This window comes from Octopus sinensis, linkage group LG14, assembly GCF_006345805.1.
Source record: "Octopus sinensis linkage group LG14, ASM634580v1, whole genome shotgun sequence".
NCBI lineage: Eukaryota > Metazoa > Mollusca > Cephalopoda > Octopoda > Octopodidae > Octopus > Octopus sinensis.
In genome coordinates, this window is record NC_043010.1 from 41,327,604 (window position 1) to 41,344,163 (window position 16,560).

The window sequence follows — 16,560 nt, forward strand, 5'->3', positions numbered from 1 at the left end:
CTATTCCCCCTCCATTAAAATTTCTAGCATTGTGCTTAAATCGGAAACAGTTGTTAAAGGCAGCAAGCTGACAGAATTGTTACAGCTTTGGAAGAAATACTTTGAAGTATTTCTTCCAGTTCTTTACATTCTGAGTTCAAATCCTGCCAAGATCAACTTAGCCTTTCATCTCTTTTGGGTCAGTCAAGTAAAAGTCAAGAACTGGAGCACAATGGTATAGAATAACCCACTTCCTTAAAATCGCAGGCTTGTGCCAAAATCAGAAAAAGGAGGTGAAATGGCATAATTGTTAGAGCATTGGATAAATGATTTGCCAATGTTTCTGCTGACTCTACAATCTGAGTTCAAATCCTACAGAGTCTACTTTCATTTTTTGTGGTTGATAAAATAAGTACCACAGCTTTAGGGTCAATGTAATTAACCTGCCTTTTCCCCACCAAAATTTGACCTTGTGCCAAAGTATGAAACCAAAAATGGTGAACTAGCAGAATCATTCGCAGCATTTCATTCATCTTTACATTCTAAGTTCAAATTTCACTAAGATTGACTTTGCTTTTCATCTTTTTAAGGTCAATAAAATAAGTACCAGTTGAGCACTGGAGTCAATGTGATCAACTTATATCCTCACACAAAATTCAAAACCATTATTATGATCATCATCATCATCATCATAGAAATTTAGAGCACTGAATTGCTTGAAACAGTGGATCACCAATCTGTCAACTCTTTTACTTGTTTCAGTCATTTGACTGTGGCCATGCTGGAGCACCACCTTGTAGTCGAGCAAATCGACCCCAGGACTTATTCTATCGGTCTCTTTTGCCGAACCGCTAAGTTACGGGGACGTAAACACACCAGCATCGGTTGTCAAGCGATGTTGGGGGGACAAACACAGACACACAAACACATACACTCACACACACATATATATATATATATACATATATACAACGGGCTTCTTTCAGTAATCGTCTACCAAATCCACACACAAGGCTTTGGTCGGCCCGAGGCTATAGTAGAAGACACTTGCCCAAGGTGCCACGCAGTGGGACTGAACCCGGAACCATGTGGTTGGTAAGCAAGCTACTCCAACTGTTGACATTTTGTGATCTAATTTCACAGATTTAACTAGAATGTTATACCAGAGGTCTTTTAAAGAAAGAATGGAATACATCCTGTTTCTGATGTATCTCTAGTATGATTATCAAGAGAATTTCTTTCTAGAGATAGCACTATATGTAGTTTTTATTGTATTGTTAAGTCTTATTGGAAAATAATGCCTTGTGATCATTTCAGGAGCATCAGCAACTGCTCCAAACGTGTAAGTCTTTGTAGAGAGTCAACAACTGATAAGAACTAAAGTATTTTTGGTCCTTGAAGCAGAATGCTAGTTTTGGGGATAAAATATTAACTAAATTGTGGTCATCAGGGAAGACCATCAGAGATGGTGAGGCTGAATTTTTGTAGAAATGTTTGAATGTTTTAGTGGTGTGTTGTTCAAGACTTGACAGAGCAAAGAACACAATTGCTTCCTTGACATGAACAGTGATTGAGTTCTTGTGCTGTTGAAAGAAATAAGATTATCATGTACCAGTTAAAATATATGTACCGATGAATAAGCAGCATGTTTGTTAAATTAAGTAATCTTTCTACTAAGAAATACTTATCTATGTATATTTGACATGATGCTTACTATTTTTTTCTAATATTCTCAGCTTCTCTCCATGGTAACAAATTAGTTGCTTATACATTGATCCACAATAAAGCCGATATTGATCTCAGGGACATAAATGGAAAGACCTGCTTAATGATTGCTGTCGTCAATGGCTATCTACCACTTGTGGAACTGCTCTTGGAGAACAATGCTAATATTACAATATACAATACAGTTAGTAGATTGCCATTCTATTTATTTTTCATGTAAGGTCATAATTATTGTTGTTGCTATTTAGTGATGCAAAAGTATTCCAGCTTATCCAGTCCAGCATTTTGTATGCCAGGGACTAGCAGCTCAACTAACAATATAGAACCCCTCTCACATATTAGTCAATATTATTGCTGTACTAAAGAATTGTAGGAAATGGAACTTAAGATTAAATATGCACATTACATCATCTAATTGTTTTTTTAATTTTCTAGGCCTAATCATAAGAAATTTTTTATTAATTTTCTCTTCTACTATCTTACAACCATTTTCCTGTTCATGGTCCCATTTGTGGGTATGATTCCTATTGGAACAATTTTCACAGCTAATGCTACTCATACTATTAACCACTCAACTGAGAAGTAGACGTGAGAACTGCTTTCTCTTTTTGTTCAGTCAGGAAACCTGATGCTAGGAGAGTTATGTACCTTGCTCAAAAGCATAACACTAAGGCTACACTAATTTTCATTTGAACGATAATCATGTGGTATAGCTTACATTTATTATATGTAATAATAATAATAATAATAATAATAAATGCCCTGATGCAGTACCAGACACTCGCTCTCATGGCTTCTGATTTGGTAGTTTTTGTACATGTACATGTTTTGTCTTGGTATAAAAGATGGGCTGCAACAAATATTCTGCTCAGTACCACAGATTTGCTTGTCAGTTATTTGACCGTAACCAGTTGAGTGTGTCCCTTAGTGTCTGATGATATGTGTATCTCTGATCATGTGCAAGAGTAGTGGGAGAGCATCAAAGCCATGTGTTGAGAGGAATTCTTTGGGGTTTGAATAATTCACCTCTGGAAACATGGGTGTTTTGTTCAACATCCTTAAACAACCTTTATTCAGGGACCTTTTGAGCGGGATGGGCTACTTGACCTGAAGAAAATTCTAACTGAGCCCCCACCTGCAAGGTCATGCACTGTTTATCTTGATATGAGATCACCATGTTGCGCGCATATGATTGTGATGCATGTGCCTAGTGTACCCTTATCAGACAAGTAGTCATGATGGGTATATTGGGCTTCGTATATTTGTACACCAGTGTCTCTTTGATGGCATGCACTGCTCTCTCTCACTCAATAATAATAATAATAATAATAATAATAATAATAATAATAATACTGAGAATTACTTACATAGACACGGGGAGTTCAGGTAGTTGCATTTCAACAAACCCTTGTATATGACTGGTTCTTTATTTTATTGATCCCAAAAGGAAGAAAAGCTAAGTCAACTCTGGTAGGATTTGAACTCAGAATGTAAAATAATATTAACTAAATACCTGCAGTAGTGAGGGCGTCAGCTGTGGTAATTAAGAGACTGTCACAATTTTAAAATATATACTGGATTATAGAAAACTCAGTATAAGTGATAGGCATGGTTATGTGCATGTGTATTGCTGAGTTATCTTTTACACATATCACTGTAAACAGCCTTCCATATCACTGTAAACAACCTTCCATTGGAGGCGCAATGGCCCAGTGGTTAGGGCAGCGGACTCGTGGTCGGAGGATCGCGGTTTCGATTCCCAGACCGGGCGTTGTGAGTGTTTATTGAGCGAAAACACCTAAAGCTCCACGAGGCTCCGGCAGGGGGTGGTGGTGAACCCTGCTATACTCTTTCACCACAACTTTCTCTTGCTCTTTCTTCCTGCTTCTCTTGTACCTGTATTTCAAAGGGCCAGCCTTGTCACATTCTGTGTGTCACGCTGAATCTCCCTGAGAACTACGTTAAGGGTACACGTGTCTGTGGAGTGCTCAGCCACTTGCATGTTAATATCACGAGCAAGCTGTTCCGTTGATCGTATCAGCTGGGACCCTCATCGTTGCAACCGACGGAGTGCTCCTATAGTGCTCCTATATTCCATTGTCGATGAATTTTCTTATACTTAATGATGATGCACATTATCTGTGGCAGGTGGAGACAAACTGACTATCCACACCACTGATTACCATATGGCATTTTTGTCAGGTGTTTTGATACTCATTTGCTCATTAATAATACTGATTTGAACCAATAAATTTATAAATTGTTGCTGTTGTTGTTGCTGCTATTATTATTGTTGTAGCTGCTGCTGCTGTTGCTGTTGAGCAAATGGTCTTCGTCCCAGAGCTCACAAAATGGGAGAAGTCCGAAACACGGTCCTTTGCTATTCGTAAGACCCGCAGAAGAGAAAGCAGGTCAATGCCCCGACACCGAGAGCATTGATGGATGGATGAATGCACATCCAGGCTCAGCGGTTGCGTAGAAAGTCGGGGACAAGAAACAGGAAGAAAGAGTGAGGGAAAGTTGGAGCGAAAGAAAGAGTACAACAGGGGTCACTACCACCCCCTGCCGGAGCCTCGTGGAGCTTAAGGTGTTTTCGCTCAGTAAACACACACAATGCTCGGTCTGGGAATCGAAACCACGATCCTCCGACTGCGAGTCCACTGCCCTAACCATTGGGCCATTGTGCATCCACTGTTGTTGCTGCTGCAGCTATTGTTATTGTTGTCAATTAGTGTAATGGAATGGTAGACTTAATACCTTCAGGGATTTCCCTATGTCCCTTTATTTTCTAACTTCAAATAAACTCAATGTCAAGACTACTGTTATTCAATCCCAGGCCTATAAAATCAGTGCTAGTCAAATACTGAAGTTGGTTTGTTGACTGCTCCATCTTCTGAAATTTGTGGCCTTGTGCCTATGGTAAAAATCATTATTATCATTATTACTATTATAGAAGGGTTGATTCAACTGACACATTACCCATTCTGCTACTAAAGATGGCCTTATCATTTAGAAAAAAATCAATATTATATATGAACAACTGTTATCTCTTGTATTGCATTTTTTTCCCTATCTTTTTCAGAGCGGCCGTACTGCATTTGAAATAGCTGTTTCCCTTGAAAGAAGAGTGAGTAGATACAACATTGAAATTAAATTTTACTGGTGGATTGGATCATAATTGTCATGGTTCTTCTCAACTCTTTCAAATCTAACTCTGGGAAAGCACAGCTGCTGCACATACACTGATTACCAAATATTCACTCAGCCAATATTCTGTTACCTCTAGCATGCTGAGGTACTCTATCCTCTCACTCTCTCTACATATATTTATGCTCTGTCCCTCTGTCTTTTCTACTGAAGTTACAGTGATTTCTACCTCCCTAAAATAGCAAGATATGTACAACCTTCCCTTCATACGTCCTCATTCTGTTACTCTTAACACAACCTTAAATGTCCTACTCAGATTTATAACCTTTTGAACCCACATTTCCCCCTACAAACATCACCACACTGATTTAATCTACATCAGGAGGGCTGTTAAAGACCATGATTACTGTCTTTCTTCCTTAGAGTTCTTCTTCATCATCATCATCATCATCATCATCATGATAATAATAATGATATTAATAATAATAATATTATTAATAATAATAATAATAATAATAATAATAATAATATTAATAATAATAATAATAATAATAATAATAAATTCTTTTATTAGCTACAAGGGCTCACATACAATAACATTAAATGACATGACACAGACATTAAAGACAACCTAACAAGACAAAGGGTTTTACAGCATGTAAACAATACATTACTCTTTTACTTGTTTCAGTCATTTGACTGTGGCCATGCTGGGGCACCGCCATTAGTCGAGCAAATCGACCTCAGGACTTATTCCTTGTAAGCTTAGTACTTATTCTATTGGTCTCTTTTGCCGAACTGCTAAGCTACGGGGACGTAAACACACCAGCATCGGTTGTCAAGCGATGTTGGTGGGGGACAAGCACAGACACACAAACACACACACACACACACCACACACACACACACATATATATATATATATATATATATATATATATTATATATATATATGCGACGGGCTTCTTTCAGTTTCTGTCTACCAAATCCACTCACAAGGCTTTGGTCGGCCCGAGGCTATAGTAGAAGACACTTGTCCAAGGTGGCACACAGTGGGACTGAACCCGGAACCATGTAGTTGGTAAGCAAGCTACTTACCACACAGCCACTCCTAACAGGTGTTTGATCAACAGGGCAAGAGCCCTTCACCTTTAATTTTTTACAGGTGTATGCTCAGAACTGGTCCTTTCACACTGGCCATTCTACCAACATTCACCCACCTTTCAACAAACTTGCTAGAAGTTAACACTTCCCTCTCCACCCTCAACTTCCTTTTCAAGTGAAACTTGAAAAAGTCGTTGAGGGCTTGGCCAAAGAGGGAAAGTATCTGTCTTTAGCCCTTTCAAACAGATCTGCCATACTACCTCTTTCACTACAGCCACTAGACAAATAAAAATTGCCTGCCCCTCTCAGCTAAAAGAAGGCATTGGAGCAATCTTCACAATGGATTCACCTGATAGTTGGATCCATCCTATATGTGACAGCAGGTGGTTGACATAAACCCACAGTTTAGCAATATTCGGACACTGGACGATGGCATGTAGAACAGTTTCATCATTCTGCATACACATCAGGCAGGCCTGGCTGATGGCATTTCCATGCCTGTACAGTTTATCTCAAACACACAGCGCTCCTTTGTAGCACTGCCAGGCAAGGGATTTCTGGAAGTTATCCATATGCGTAGACCTGATAGTTCTTTGAAACAGACCAGTTAGTTGATCTTCATCAACACCCAGAGTTTCCCCAAGAATGTTGACACACTTTCCCTCCACTAGCCCTCTGTAGAAAGCTAGAGTGGAACTACTACCAATGACATTGCACACCTGGCAGAGAGCTGTGAGCGCTTGACAGCACTCACAGTACCAAGTGCCCCTCCTCGGTCTACGCCTAATCCAGGTTTGCAGCTCAGTCAAAGAGACAAGCTGTAGAAAAGTGTGCCTGACGAACGGTGACCACACCTGCTTACCAGCTAGGAAATGCTGTAGCCTGAGTGTATGTCTGTGCATCAGCAACTACGGCATGCTCATCCCTTCATTCAGCGGCTGTTGACAGCAGATGGAGCGCCTAACCAGTGGAACATTCCCCTTCCACAGATAGTGGAAGAGTAAACACACCAGCTTGGTCAACCAGCAACAGGGCAAGTGATGACAGTCAAGCGATAATAGATGATGGATATGATGTATGCATTCGCCACCTTGATTTGACCTTTCAGCGACAGCGTCCTCTCAGCCCATTTCTGGGTGAGATTGGGTACCCTGCTCATCACTTTGTTCCAGTTTTTCTCCACCTGGAGGTCTGGACCAAAGCAGACTCTGAGCAATTTAACTGGACCATCTGTCCAGTGCGCCATGATGCTGTTGGACAGCATGGACTTGCCTCAAGTGCCAAGTTGCAAGCCCACTGACATTTTCACATTAATTTTTGCTCCTATTACCACTTCATATTCTTGTAGTGTGTCGTCAATCAGGTTTATAATCCTGTGGTTCAGCACTATGATGGTGACATCGTCAGCATAAGCAGACACACACTCTCACATCCTAGATCATGCGGACACCCTTCAAAGTCTCTGCCTCCTTCAGTAATGGCTCAAAAGTCAGTACATACAGAAGGGAGGAGAGAGGGCACCCTTGACAGACCAAATGCAAGATGCTGAATGGCTCTGACAGGTGACCATTCACCCAAACAACCATGTAGATGTTGCTGTACAAAGCAGCGATTTAACCGTGGAAAACTAGACCAAAACCGGCTACCCTGAGGACAGTTGCCAAGCCTTGATGGTTAACCCTATCAAAGGCTTTAGACTGATCTAAATTGATTAGAGCCCCACCCATGCCAGCTTCATTACCCTACCTCTCTATGATGTAGCGCATAAGACGGATGTTGTCATGAATAGTCCTGGCTGTGATGGTGCATGTTTGCACCTTGCTAAACAGCTTGTCCACAACAAGCACCAACCTCTTGGCTAACACCTTGAACAAAATCTTCAACTCTGCATTGAGCAGAGTGATGGGCTTGAAATTTTCTATAATGTTCCCCTTGTTTGGGTCCTTTCTCAGCAGTGCCACTGCACCCTGACATACAAAAATGGAAATTTTCCTATTCTGCTGCTAGTTGCAAGAGACATCTGCTAAGAGTCCTGCAAACAAGTCCAGCATCGAAATATAAAGCTCGTAGGGCAGACCATCCAAACCCGCGATCTGCCTTGTGGATTCATATAAAAAAGATTGGAGGTAGTACAGGATAATACAATACATATAGAGTAGAACTGAATCGTGTAAGAAAAGGGATAACAATTATAACTAGTAAATCCCCAAAAAAGAGAGACTTCCAAGGGCTGCTTGTGGAAACCCCACAAAAACCATGATCACCCTGACCTCTAGAGCAAGTGCCTTCACCACTTCATCTACTTTCTCTAGAGGTACAATGCTTAGAGCAGGCTCATTCATTTGGCCATTTGCACTACGTTCACCCACCTTTTAGCAAAATTGTTGGGAGGCAGCACTTCTCTCTCTATCTTTACTTCCCTTTTCAAGGGAAAATTGAAAAAGTGGGCTTGGCCAAAGAGGAAAGTGTCTATCTTTAGCCCTTTCAACCTGGTCCACCATACAACCATTTTCACTAAGGCCATCAGACAAAGAAACACTGCCTGTCCTTCCTGGCCAAAGGAATATGGCAGGGAGATCTTTATGATGGACTCAGCTGATAACCAGATCCATCCCACATACAACAGTAGGTGCTCAGCATAAACCCACAAGTCAGCAATGCTTGGGCACTGGATGAGAGCATGCAGAACAATTATGTTGCGTTGTGCAAACTTTGGGCAAGCCCAGCTAATGGCACTTCCATGCCTGTAAAGTTTATCCAAAACTGAAAATGTCTCCTGGAAGTTATCCACGGGCCCTGGTCCAAAAGTCCTCTGGAACAGATCAGCCAACTCATTCTCATCAATGCCCAGTCTCCCTAAGAACATCATCACACTTGCCTGCTACTAATTCTCTACGAGTGGAATTTCCATAGATTGCATTGCCCAACTGAAAGAGGACTGTGAGCACCTGACAACATTCTAGGTGTCAATGTTGGTCATTTCTCAGTAGTAGATATCTGCTAAAAGGCCACCAAACAAGTCTAGCACATAGAAGTAAAACTCATAGGCCAGACCATCCTAACCAGATTTGCCACCTCTGCAATTCATTATGGCATCCCTTATTTTCACAACTATTATCGGCATTTCACAATACTCCACTCACCTTTCTGAGAGTCGTAGCATGCCATCAAGGTAAGCATTGAAGTCCATCCTGCATTCTGGACTGCCATTCATCCCAAACAGTTGGGTAAAATGCTGCTGAAATGCCACACATATCTGCTCAGACTCAAGTATTGTGCACCCACTTTGGTCCACCAAAAGCTGAATTGTGGTTTTGTTGCTACATTGCAACTCTTCCATTTTATTCTTCTGCCATTCAGGCCCATTGTGTGACTTTCATTCCCTCTTGTCTTAGAGTCACCCACTAACACTAAACGTCATGGCATTCCTAGGAAAACCTCCAGATATCTGAAGAAATCCTACTGTCCTGCTCCTGACAAGCATAAACAGCCACCAATCTGAGGACACTTTCATCACTACTGTTCACATCCAGGACCATCAGCCTTCTGGGTCCAGGAAGATAGTCTTTATCTTGAGATTCAGACCCCTCCAGAACAACCCCTTCATTCCACTTCCCATTGTTGTTTGACATGGAAATAGATATATATCATATCCACTGAAAATGGGCATGAAAGCTTGTTGGTCAGAGAGTCTGGTTTCACTGACAGTCGCTACATCAACACTTAGAGACCTGAGGTCATTGTTTCCAAGGTGACCCCAGGCCACATGCATTTATACTGCCTACTCTGAGCAAGGTCATATTAGATCAAGGTATAGAAGTGGAAAAGGCTACTTACAGTAATTTAGTTGGTGAGGAGGGGATGGAACATCCATCCCCATAGGTACGTGTGGGTGTTTCCACGAGTAGTTTTTTTTTTTTATATATTCTTTGTTTGTCTCTCTGAAAAGCCCCCTTCTCCTTCAGGAAACTTTGTTTTGCTGGTGTTGTATGTGTGTTGCAATGTTTATATGACTTTAATAAGTGTTGGTGTGTTGTTTCTTGGTGTGATGAAGTCAGTGTGTATAATGTCTGTACGTTTGTGTACGTGATCCATTAGCTTTTTGTTGTTAATGTCTTTTGTTGGCGTTGAGATGTGCGATCTGAAAGCTTTAAGGCGGTGAGCTGGCAGAAACGTTAGCACGCGGGGCGAAATGCGTAGCCGTATTTTGTCTGCCGTTACGTTCTGAGTTCAAATTCCGCCGAGGTCGACTTTGCCTTTCATCCTTTCGGGGTCGATAAATAAAGTACCAGTTACGCACTGGGGTCGATGTAATCGACTTAATCCCTTTGTCTGTCTTTGTTTGTCCCCTCTATGTTTAGCCCCTTGTGGGCAGTAAAGAAATATTTATGTGTGAATTGAGTTGTGCTTGTGATAGTGGTGGTGGAATCAGTGGGAACGATGTTGACAGTGCTGGTGTGGCTGCTGCTGGGGGAGGTATTTGAGAATTTGTTTTGATGGTGTCTCCAGTCTCACGTCATACCCGCCAGTTTTTCGTATTGATGTTGGTGTTGGTGTCAATTTGTTTCTTTTTCTTTCATTTGATCTATGAACCTTTTGCCAATTAGGATCTTCCTGCTCCCCCACACTGCAGGAATGTCTGATTGCTCTGACCATGGGAGGAGGGTCTATTTTGCTGTTTTTTTGTGGTTCTTCTGTTGATAATGTTGTTGTTGTCTTGGGATGTGGAGGCGCAATGGCCCAGTGGTTAGGGCAGCGGACTTGCGGTTGTAGGATCGCGGTTTCGATTTCCAGACCGGGCGTTGTGAGTGTTTATTGAGTGAAAACACCTAAAGCTCCACGAGGCTCCGGCAGGGATGGTGGTGATCCCTGCTGTACTCTTTCATCACAACTTTCTCTCACTCTTTCTTCCTGTTTCTGTTGTACCTGTATTTCAAAGGGCCGGCCTTGTCACTCTCTGTGTCACGCTGAATATCCCCGAGAACTACGTTAAGGGTACACGTGTCTGTGGAGTGCTCAGCCACTTACACGTTAATTTCACGAGCAGGCTGTTCCGTTGATCGGATCAACCGGAACCCTCGTCGTCGTAACCGACAGAGTGCTTCCATGTTGTCTTGGGATTTCTGATGCTATCAATATTGGTGGGTTCTTTGTTGCATTTCAAGCTGTGGCTCCCACTGCTCTTGTTGTGTCGGTGCTTCTATGATTTCAGTAACTATTGTTACTTTTGCTTTTTTGCAGCTCTAGTAGTCACCTGCTTTTGCTGGTGCTGTTTGTTTGTTTGTTGGGACGAAGCGGTCTTCATCCTATTAGTGGGAGAAGTCCGAAACATGGTCCTTTGCTTTTCTTAAGACCCGCAGAAGAGAAAGCAGGTCAACCCCTGACACTGAGAGCATCGACAGATGGATGAATGCGCATCTAGGCTCAGCAGTTGTGTAGGAAGTCGGGGACTAGGAACAGGAAGAAAGAGTGAGAGAAAGTTGGAGCAAAAGAGTACAACAGGGGTCGCCACCACCCCTGCCAGAGCCTCGTGGAGCTTTAGGTGTTTTCGCTCAATAAACACACACAACGCCCTGTCTGGGAATCGAAACTGCGATCCTCTGTCTGCGAGTCCGCTGCCCTAACCTTTGGGCCATTGCACCACCACTGCTGGTGCTGTGGTGGTTGTGGTGGCGGCGGCGGCGATAGCGGTGGCAGTGGAAACAATGAGGGGCTCACTTCTCTCTTTTGTTGTGGGCAGAAAGCTCTGAGATGATTTGTGTCCCCACACAGTTGACATCTTGGCTTTCTGCCCTCAACAGCCATGTGTCATCTGGTAAGCTTATGTAATCTGGGATAACCTTGATACTTGGCTGGTCAGCTTGTAATAGCAGCTGCTTCCCCTTGTCCTAACCAGTTCTGCTTCTGCATTATCTGTATTCGTGGAATTGTGGTTTTCTGTTCTATATTGAGGAGAATCACGGCTACTAACCAGCAAATGTTTATCTCTGTGGGATGTTGAGTATGCTAACCTTAGATACTCTCTGACCAAGGTAGATAGGGATGGGGATGAGTTTGTCACTTGTTAGGGAGGCTGTTGAGTGATTTTTGGTCTCCTCCTCTGAGACAAACCTCACTTCAACAGGTCATCTTTCTTTCTCCTGGCTATGTAACTTTTGCTCTTCCAAGCTGGTTTTAAACACTCTACTATGTTGCTTGTTCTACTTTCCTAATTTTGGCCCCAGTTGTTTTATATAGAACTGTCTGCGAATTAATTTCTTGCTGGATAGTTCTATGATTGTTTAGTACTACATTTTTCTCACATTTCTCCAACATACATTCAAAACTTTTGAATTCATTTTCATCTATAAAAATGTCTTCACTTACTTCACATGTCGCTCACACATGATCAAACGTCTCATTTTCGTTGTTGTCTTTTTTGTTAATGATGTTGGTAGTGGTAGTGGTGGTGGGCCTGCTGCTGCCACCAGTGATGACAGTGGCGGTGGCAGTGTTCTTGCTTGTGTTGTTGCTTTTTGTCTTTGATTTCTTTTGTTATTGCAAAGGGGATGGAAAAAGCAAGGGAAAATTGCTTTCATAGGTTTCATGTGCGCTATTGTTCTTATTGTTGGTGGTGGCATTGGTGGCGATAGCGGTGGTGGTGGTGGTGGAAACAATGGGGGGACTCACTTCTCTCTTTTGTTGTGGGCAGAAAACTCTGAGATGATTTGTGTCCCCACACAGTTGACATCTTGGCTTTCTGCCCTCAACAGCCACGTAAAGCTTTGTGTTATCTTGCGCAGGAATGGCTGTGTGGTAAGTAGCTTGCTTACCAACCACATGGTTCCGGGTTCAGTCCCACTGCGTGGCACCTTGGGCAAGTGTCTTCTACTATAGCCTCGGGCGAACCAAAGCCTTGTGAGTGGATTTGGTAGACGGAAACTGAAAGAAGCCCATCGTATATATATATATGTGTGTGTGTGTATATGTTTGTGTGTCTGTGTTTGTCCCCCCAACATCGCTTGACAACCGATGCTGGTGTGTTTACGTCCCCGTAACTTAACGGTTTGGCAAAAGAGACTGATCGAATAAGTACTAGGCTTACAAAGAATAAGTCCTGGGGTCGATTTGCTCAACTAAAAGGTGGTGCTCCAGCATGGCAACAGTCAAATGACTGAAACAAGTAAAAGAGTAAAAGAGTAAAGAGTCACTGTCTTTTCTCGATGACCATCTGTTCCTTTCAGTGGACAGACAATTCTCCTTCGCCATCTTTTTGTTTTTTAGCAAATATCAGAATAGTCCCCAAGGGCTACAAATGGAAAAGGACTAACCAGCTCTCCAAGGTCCTGGTTAGTTTACCTAAGTAATGAAAACAAATGTACAATGCATGACAATATGAATAACAACAAAACTTACTGAGTGATGTGCAATACGTGTCGGTGAACATATAATACTAATACTACTACTAATAATAATAATAACAATAATAATTATAATGATTTCTAATCCAGGCACATGGACAGCAATTTTGACGAGAAGGAGTTAGTCAATACCTTTGATCTCAGATCTTGATATATTATTTTATCAGCCCTGAAGGGATGAAAAGCAAAAATGACCTTGCTGGAATTTGATCTCAGAATGTAAAGAACATAAACAATGTTGTTTTTTAGCCTCAGATCAGTGGTGGTCTAGCAAACCTTTGATGATCTGACTACAATTTTTACCAAGTTGAACAATCATGTAAATGCTATCTTTTTGGCTTACATGGTTCCTGAATATGTTGGTTTATCATCATCATCATTTAGCGTCCGCTTTCCATGCTAGCATGGGTTGGACGGTTCAACTGGGGTCTGGGAAGCCAGAAGGCTGTACCAGGCCCAGTCTGATCTGGCAGTGTTTCTATGGCTGGATGCCCTTCCTAACGCCAACCACTCCGTGAGTGTAGTGGGTGCTTTTTACGTGCCACCCGCACAGATGCCAGATGGGGCTGGCAAACGGCCACGGACGAATAGTGCTTTTTACGTGCCACCGGCACAGAGGCCAGTCGGGGCGGCGCTGGCAACGGCCACGATCGGATGGTTCGCTTACTTGTCACTGGCACTGGTATCACAGCTGCAATTTCCATTGATGCTGATCGACTTCGATTTTGGTTCTGCTTTCTGATATCTGATTTGATTTGATCTTGATTTTGATTTCCACTTGCCTCAACGGGTCTTCACAAGTGGAGTTTTGTGTCCCAAGAAGGAAAGGTATGTATAAGTCGACTGGCTACATACCAGGTAGAGGCCATGGGTTATGGTCTCACTAGTCTTGCCAAGTCTTCTATGATTAACTACTTATTCAAATTTCAGAAATTTATTAAATAATCTTTTATTATTATTATTATTTTTATTTATTTATTTTTTTTTCTAGACTACCATTAGTTTATACTGATTCTGGTTTCTATTTGTTGCTGGTCAATGTTAGTTTTAGTTGATGTGGTTTTCCTCTTCATTTGTCAGACAATAACAGAATGCATGGTGAAATATATGAACAGGAAAGGAATAAAGATTCATGAATAACTTATGGTATTTCGGTATGTACCTGCTTACATATTCTCCGGTGTGTCAAACAGCTACTAACATCTTTTTTTCTTCTGTAAGTTGTATATTATCATCATCCTCATCATTATTTAATGCCTGTGTTTCATGCTGGCATGGGTTAGAAGCTTTGACAGGATCTGATTGCAGAATTGGTATGGAATGAGAATGAGACCCACAAGGAGGGGTTGAGTGTTGAAGTCACCAAAGGTGATAACTTCAGCGGGAGCAGAGGTGAGATATATGCCTTTAATGCTGGAGGAAGTGTTGTCAAAGAATTGCTGATGGTATGAGGAGTTGGGAGAGTGACAGAGGGAACAGGTATATTTGGAAGAAAGTGGAAGGGAGACGTTGAGCCAGAGTAACTGGAAAATGTTATTACTGAAATCCAGGCAAATGACAAGAAGAGTAGAGTCTACATATATACTGACACTGAGTGTAGCTTGGATGGCCAAAATGAATTGTAATTAGTTGAGAAATTTGTGCCATGTAGAGGAATAAGATATATAGTATGTGTGTAAATAAAAGACAATATATGGATTGTATGTGAAAGCAAAGACTACAGATGTTTGAGAGAAGAGAAAAACTTGACCAGAAGTTTTAATTGTTTTTGGCAAGCATGGATAAGTCTTGGTAACCCTCTACCAGAAGCCTTGTCCAAAATTTATGAACACAATGAACTCCAGCAAAGTTACGCATAGGTCAGGTGGTTAAATATGACCGGTATGTGTGTCCTTAAGCAAGACACTTATTTCATGTTGCTCCAGTCCACTCAATTGTAAATAAGTAGCTGCCAGAATGCTCTGATGTGCTGGTAACTGACTTGAAGGTTCATTTTTTATTGTTATTGTTATCATTGTTGTCAATGCTGCTAGTGTAATTGATTGTTATGTATTGTAGCAGAAGATTAAATAATTTTTGTTTTTGTTTTTTGGTTTTACCCTTGAAGGAAACATATTTGTAATGAGGCCATCATCCTACTCCATCATTTTCTGTAACTGTTCATTATTTCTTCTTTCTTCTTTTTTTAAAATCTCTGTTAATACTTTTTTTCACAGGTTTGTATCTGAGAGGGGAAGAGGTATATCTGTTTACACTAGTGTTATTACTGCTACAGCAACTACCTCTTAACCTTTCCCTATTCCTCCATAAGATGAAGCTATCTGGTATTTCTTGAGAACTTTATTTACAGAATAAGAAAACATAGATATTAAAATGGTTTTTTTTTTTTTACCAACCCAAAGAAAGCACATGAATACTGAAATGCTTCAAAGTGTACTGATCAGTAAAATACACTGAAAGTAACTCTTTCCTATTGAGTACCAACCAAGACCAGTTGGTTATTGAAGTGGCTTAACATAATATAACAGCTTGCTGTCACCCTTCAGCTAAAGTATACCATCGTTCCTGAGCCTGACGTTGCAATTCATAGCACAAAACTTAGACTGTTATAATCATTCATGGTAACAAGTTGGGTAATAAAATATCCATAAAGTGGACAAATATATTTTCATAGATGTTGATATTTCAAATAAAATTAAAAATAAGTGTCATAATTGAATATATACGGCGCAAAGTACAGCAAGATGCGGATGAAAATGTATGCCTTAAAAGTTACCACCGAAATTCGCTACGTATAAGAAGGTCAGAAAAATTTATTGCCTGTCTGTCTGAGATTGAAAAAAACATTCTCAAAACCAAGATGGGAATTAGGACAATACAGTAACAACAACAACAACAACGACAATAGCAATGTTAATAATGACAACAATAGTGACAATAGCAACAATAATAACCACTCTTAAGATTCTTAAGATTATAAACCTGGAAAATTACAGGACAAGTTATTACACCTGGAAAAGTTCAGGACAACTGATTATATCTGATGAGCTACAGAACAAGAACATTTTTTAGTTAAAATATTGCAGCTAAGGATAAAATCTGAATATTTAAAATTATTTAATTGAAATTTTCAAAGAAACATTATAATTAAAAAAGGTACCATCATTTTGTTAAAATATTGACACTTTTATAGGTGCAGGAGTGG

The 16,560-nt window shown here is 40.9% G+C and overlaps 1 protein-coding gene across 5 annotated transcripts in view; it reads left to right on the plus strand.

The window, feature by feature from the left end:
- LOC115219326 (fibronectin type 3 and ankyrin repeat domains 1 protein-like) overlaps nucleotides 1-16,020 on the plus strand; it is a 34,644-nt gene extending 18,624 nt beyond the window's left edge. The window contains exons 8-11 of one of the 5 annotated variants that reach the window (XM_036508892.1): nucleotides 1,716-1,888; nucleotides 4,787-4,831; nucleotides 14,436-14,509; nucleotides 15,572-16,020. In XM_036508892.1, the coding sequence (XP_036364785.1) occupies nucleotides 1,716-1,888; nucleotides 4,787-4,831; nucleotides 14,436-14,495 (278 nt within the window). In that variant the 3' untranslated portion in view covers nucleotides 14,496-14,509; nucleotides 15,572-16,020. Of the gene's footprint in view, nucleotides 1-1,715; nucleotides 1,921-4,786; nucleotides 5,058-14,435; nucleotides 14,510-15,571 lie in introns of those variants that run through there. The other 4 variants (XR_005001873.1, XM_036508895.1, XM_036508894.1 and 1 more) reach the window with 4 other exon arrangements.
- Nucleotides 16,021-16,560: the final 540 nt, after the last annotated feature.